At 40.8% G+C, this 6,000-nt stretch overlaps 1 protein-coding gene across 1 annotated transcript in view; it reads right to left on the bottom strand.

Annotated features, from left to right (window-relative positions):
- The window catches only part of LOC137297087 (alpha-L-fucosidase-like), a 17,379-nt gene extending 12,563 nt beyond the window's left edge, over positions 1-4,816 (bottom strand). Inside the window, exon 1 of the mRNA XM_067829068.1 lies at positions 4,360-4,816. Within this exon, the coding sequence (XP_067685169.1) occupies positions 4,360-4,730 (371 nt within the window). The 5' untranslated portion in view covers positions 4,731-4,816. The remainder of the gene's footprint in view (positions 1-4,359) is intronic.
- Positions 4,817-6,000: the final 1,184 nt, after the last annotated feature.

Raw genomic sequence — 6,000 nt, forward strand, 5'->3', positions numbered from 1 at the left:
AATAGTCGCAATTGAGTTTGGTCTAAATTAGTAACTTGGTTTATTTCAAATCTATACGAACATGGGTGTAATACAGTATTGCTATTTATGTCTACGATTCATTATATAAACTATTACAACGAATGAATGAATGATATAATTTAGAAGAAGGTTTTGTCACCTTGTCACCGTTAATTCAATCAATGTGCAAAAATAGTATTTTAGTATTCACTCCCAATGACGAGTAACAAACACTTGCTTCCTGTAACAACATCTCATAATCCCCTTTCTCGCAGACATGTATTCATTTACCTGTATAAGCCCATGACATTGCTAGCAATTGTTATCAAAACACATTAATACTTCTTCTGATTAACGCAGAAAGCAACCTCTCTCGTAAGAAAAGCTAATCTTTGATCATTACTGCTAAATTGATTGAAATAATAGGTACAGTACGAATTTAAAATGTAAAATGCATATGTGAGTCTCTTGCTGAATGAGAGGTGTTTTCTGCTTACGATCATGTGCGGCTCTCACTGAATACGAGGTGCTTTTTATTACTGCCCATACGCGGATCTCGCTGTGAGAAGTTAATTAATTTGACGCACATACGCGTCTCTCGGCCTTAATGAGTTAAACACAGGTTGCGCTGGGAGCGAACCAAGTCACTGTGTATGTTGGAACGTGGCGAGGCATACGTTAACGGGGTTTTCGAGGAGTGACTACCCACCTTGTTAGAGTTTTCCTGATATTACAGGCCTTATAAAAGTGAGAGACTTTACTTTTAAGCCTGTTTTAGCAATATTCTGGGGACACCAGACATGAACTTCACACATTGCACCCATGTGGGTGAACCCACACCTTCAGTGTGACAAGATGCTTTAACCACTAGGCTACACTGATCCCCTTATATGATCATATGTGTCAGTGAGTGAGCGAGTGAGTGAATGACTATGATTTTACGCAGCCTTTTGCAATAATCGAGCAATATGACTGCAGGGTACACCAGAAATGGACTTCACACATTGTACCCATGAAAGGAATCAAACTTGCATCTTTGGCGTGATGAGCAAACATTCATACCACCACGCTACACCACCACAGATAGCAACAGTAGCACTAACTACTGGAAATCAATATCAATTTAACGTCCATAAACTACTGGAAATCAATATCAAATTTAACGTCCTTGCCAGAGGTTGATTTTGTTGGGGTGGTGGGGTGGTGGGGGGGGAGCTGTTGGTTGGTTTGTTTTGGAAAGATTTCTAAACAAGAGAGTACATTTGGCACAAGTATTTGTCTTGGTCTAATTAAATTATGAAATTTTTCTACTGTCCTAATACACATCGGACATGTAGTTAATGTGTGTAGGGGCATTATCAATATTATCAGTGTCACTATCAAGCATGGTAACTACTGGGAGACTATATATATAGAGAGAGAGGAAACTCCTTGAAAAGCTCCTTAACATATGCCGCAGGTCATCACATAGCCAGTGTATCCAATATGGTAGCAGCTCAGTATTAAAGATGGAGCCTGGTTTATTTTCAACAGCTGATTACATTCGCTGAGTGCTGTGACTACTGAACACCTATATGTAGAAGATATAAGTTAACTATGTTGTCACTTCAGTTTAAGTCAAATAATTGGTATTAGTGTCAGTATTAGGGCAGTAGATTTGTAGTAAAGTTTCATGTCGGTATGTTATAGCTCACTGGCTGATTCACGGCAAAGATAGACTAAATTGTGAAGATAAAAACTTCTTTCACACATTCGTTTAATTGTTAGGAGGGAAACATACCTTTACTTGAAAGGTATTTGCAAGTAATAGTGAGTGAGTGAGTGAATTTAGTTTTACGCCACACTCAGCAATATTCCAGCTACATGGCGGCAGTCTGTAAATAATTGAATCTGGACTTGACAATACAGTGATCAACAACATGAGCATCGATCTGCGCAATTGGAACCAATGACATGTGTCAACCAAGTCAGCGAGCCTGACCACCTGATCTCGTAAGTTGCCTCTTAAGACAAGCATAGTCGTCTTTTATGACAAGCAAGGGTTGCTGAAGGCCTATTCTACCCCGGAACCTTCATGGGTCCAAAATTAGGCATGAAAGCCAAGAGGTCCTTGGCATGCACAAATTCTATAGCAGTAAACCTGAAGTTGCAACACTTCAATATGCTGGTCTTAAGACAAGCATAGTCGTCTTTTATGACAAGCAAGGGTTGCTGAAGGCCTATTCTACCCCGGAACCTTCACGGGTCCAAAATTAGGCATGAAAGCCAAGAGGTCCTTGGCATGCACAAATTCTATAACAGTAAACCTGAAGTTCCAACACTTCAATATGCTGGTTACTACGTTAAAACATCAATGAACATCAATCAGCACAATTGGGAACCGATGATATGTGTCAACCAAGTGAGCAAGCCTGACCACCCGATCCCGTTAGTCACTGCAAGTAATAGTGATAGATAATCTAACAAAAATTGTTAGGGTCTATTTGTTAAGATATGACATATTGCCGATCTGTTCTAATCCGCCACTGAAATACTAAACACCGTTGTTTGAGTGTTTCTAGTTATATCTTCAAAAACATCTTTCACATACACCTTTTATTCTTTTGAGGGGAATATACCATCAGGTAAAATGTGTTTGCAAGTAATAGTGATAGTTTCATAGTCTAAAATCAAATGTTAAGGTGTGTATGATGTGTGAAAAATATGACATATTGCTGATCTGATCTGATCTGATCCGCCATTGATGCCTGAGATGCTTGAGGGATATAGTTCCATAACTTATTTCTTTCTTGTTGATCTTATTATTTGACAAAACTTGAAAGGTGTTTAACATTGTTTTGTGACAGTTTTACACTTTCTGTTTTTGAGGGGTGTGTGCCAGTGTTAGTTATAATTTTGTTGATGTCCATGCCATTCAACACATGCAATAAGATACATCTGAATCTGTATCTGAATTAATTTTCAGTGTAAACAAAAATGTCCCAAAGTAGACTCTTTAAAAAGGACAGCTGATGTTAACACATGTGTCCTCACACTACTTAAAGGTCACATGCAACGTAAAACACAACTTTCCAGATTCTGGTACCTTTCGGTGTGCACTTACCCAAACAAATCATAAAAAATGCCAATTCAACCTATAAAGTTGAAAAAAACGCGATGAAAAAAAAGCCTGCGAAATCGGAGTTCAAAGTTTCACTAAATTCCCCCCAGCGCTGGGGGGAAAACTGGTTTCAACAGCTGCGCTGCGCTGCGTCCATAACGCATGCGCAGTGAATAGGTTCGCGGAGCTTGAGTGCACCCGAGTCCCATGTCTGCCATATTATGTAATTAGGCACGTGTGATACACATGACATGTTTTATGTCTGTGGGTTGCAAACGTACTACATTCATTTTTTTTTCGGATGACTGTATCTGACGGAAACTGGTGCAAACTCTTGTCAGTTTTAAGTCCTGCTTTGTACTTGGACGAATGACAGATTCCAGCCACCCAGTAGTTTACCATCTTTACTAACATGATTTTTTATTGGATCGAGCGCAAATTCAGAGAACAGATATTTTCCAAACCCAACATCTCTATATACATTCTTCATGGATAATGACTTCTTTTAGTGTATATGATTTTGTTTGACAACAGTATATGAATATCCATATGGAAACGACGCATCAAGTACACAAAAAGAAGTTGTTATCCATAAAGAATCTTACTTTCTTGTGACTGGCTATACTTCTAAAATGCCCATCAAACAGATCATCTTTCTGTACACACAATGAACCCTCGGCATATCAGCAAATGAAACAGCCAATCGGAAGCCGTCGTTACACTTGAGTGCATATCCACCCGCTATGACTGGGTTCGGTCTCCCGAGGGCTTCGTTTTGGGGGAAGTAAGCCCAAGTACAAAATATTGCACTTTTGAATCGTGATTGTACGCTCATAATTGTGTTTATTTGTTTTTTTTAAAAGCAGCAATGTATATTATAAGTCATGAATAAGTGATAAATGTGTTTTAATTATGTTTGATTTTTTGGTTGCATGTGACCTTTAAGTATTCTTTAACATGTTTTGGGAGGGAAGGCTGCCGTGTATGATTTATTCTTTCATTCATTCACACATAATGCTTGCTCTAAATTCTTACAATAATTCATTCATTGTAAAATTCCGACTGATACAGTAAACTGGCTGAAGTTCTGTTAAAAACAGCTGAAGTTGCGTTTGGAACGAGCCAAGTCACTGTGTGCGTTGAAGCATGACGAGGCACACGTTAATTAGTACACACGGTAAAGAATGCAAGCGAGTGACCTGTCCCTGTTGTAGATTATCCCTGGTAACTATGGTTACATAATGAACATGGATATTTACTTTGCTCCAGCATCTTCAAATATGGACGCCCATTCCTCAGCGTTGTAAAACTCGGCCGTGAATTCCCGAGCAAAGTCTGCGTACGTGAAATCCGGAGGATAATTCTCTTGCATAAAGAATGCAACTGCGGGTAAGGGTTGTCCTTTCCAGTTCCACCAAAACCATTCGGAAGAATAACTGGGTACTGAAAACACACCCCAGTGAATAAATATTCCTAGTTTGGCTTCATCATACCACGACGGGAGAGGCCGTGTGTCCAGGGAGTCCCAGTTAGGCTCATATCGTTTACTGACACATGGAGAAAACTCAGAAAAACATACGAGAAACGGCAAGATTCTTAGTAAACACCGCCGCGTTGTTGAGGACGCCATCTTGTAAGCATGTGACTACTTAATTCCTCGTCATGTGATCAAGTGGTCCCATGTATTTACAATTCTCCCCATGCTGGATAACAGATCATTCTCTTCCGACAGAGGTTACTTGTCATATCTTCGTACATAGGAAGATATGACAAGTAACTACCGTGGGAAGAGAATGGAAACAGATGTGCCCAGTGTGTTTACCATACGGATTCAGAGGATGGGGTGGGAGAGGCTGGGTTGTGTGTGTGTAGAGGTGGGGTAGGGGTGTTTGCAAGTTTGTCTTTCTTGGCACCACGTGGGTAAAGTTACAGCTAAATGTGGTTGTTTGAAGCTTGTATATTAGCTTCTTTTAAAATGAAAAGAAAAGATGTTCAGGTTTGATGGACACGGTATAATGACCTTACTTCGCTTTAGTAGAACTCTTGCTCTATATCGAACCGTGTCAATTCGGGATAGAACTGGCTTCCGCTACCCTTGCTTGTCGACTAGGTCATGCCAGACTCGGTTACTGAGTTGATATATATCATCATTTCCCATTTGCGTAGATCGGTGCTCGTGCTGTTGATCACTGGATTGGCCAGTCCAAGACTTGATTACTGACAGACCGCCGCGGTATAGCTGGAAACGACTGTCGGTGGTAAACCAACAAACAATCGAACGAGCCACCTTTATCAGAATCACATTGTAGTCTATCAGTGGGGTCATGTAAGGGCCATTGTCCTCTGTCATCAACAGTGGACATTGCTACTGTACATGTGCGACAGTGGGATCAACTGTGACAAGCAGGACAACACTGTAAAATGATGTTATCTCTAGCTACGACTTCAAGCTAGTAACAAAGTTTTATGTCAACCTCCGGCCATGTATTAATTAGAGGAATTCTCTTTCTTTCTCTCTCTCTCTCTCGCACGCACGCACACACGCACGCACGCACACACACACACCAGGGCAGTAGGGGGACTAAGGGGCAGCTGTCCCCCTAGAATGTTTTTACAGATTTCTATTTATACATCAAAGTAGTGACGATCCGTGGCGGTCCCGGGGTACAATAGTCCTCGAGCAACCCATGCTTGCCATAAAAGGCGACTTTGCTTGTCGTACGAGGTGACTAACGGGATCGGGTGGTCAGGCTCACTGACTTGGTTGACACACGTAATCGGTTCCCAGTTGCGCAGTTCGATGCTCATGTTGTTGATCACTGGTAAGGTATAAATTCTAGTACAATCTGGGGTTGTGTCCCATCCGGGATTCGAACCCGCATCCCCAGAGTCAGTCACTT

Source organism: Haliotis asinina, chromosome 9 (assembly GCF_037392515.1).
Source record: "Haliotis asinina isolate JCU_RB_2024 chromosome 9, JCU_Hal_asi_v2, whole genome shotgun sequence".
Taxonomy (NCBI): Eukaryota; Metazoa; Mollusca; class Gastropoda; order Lepetellida; family Haliotidae; genus Haliotis; species Haliotis asinina.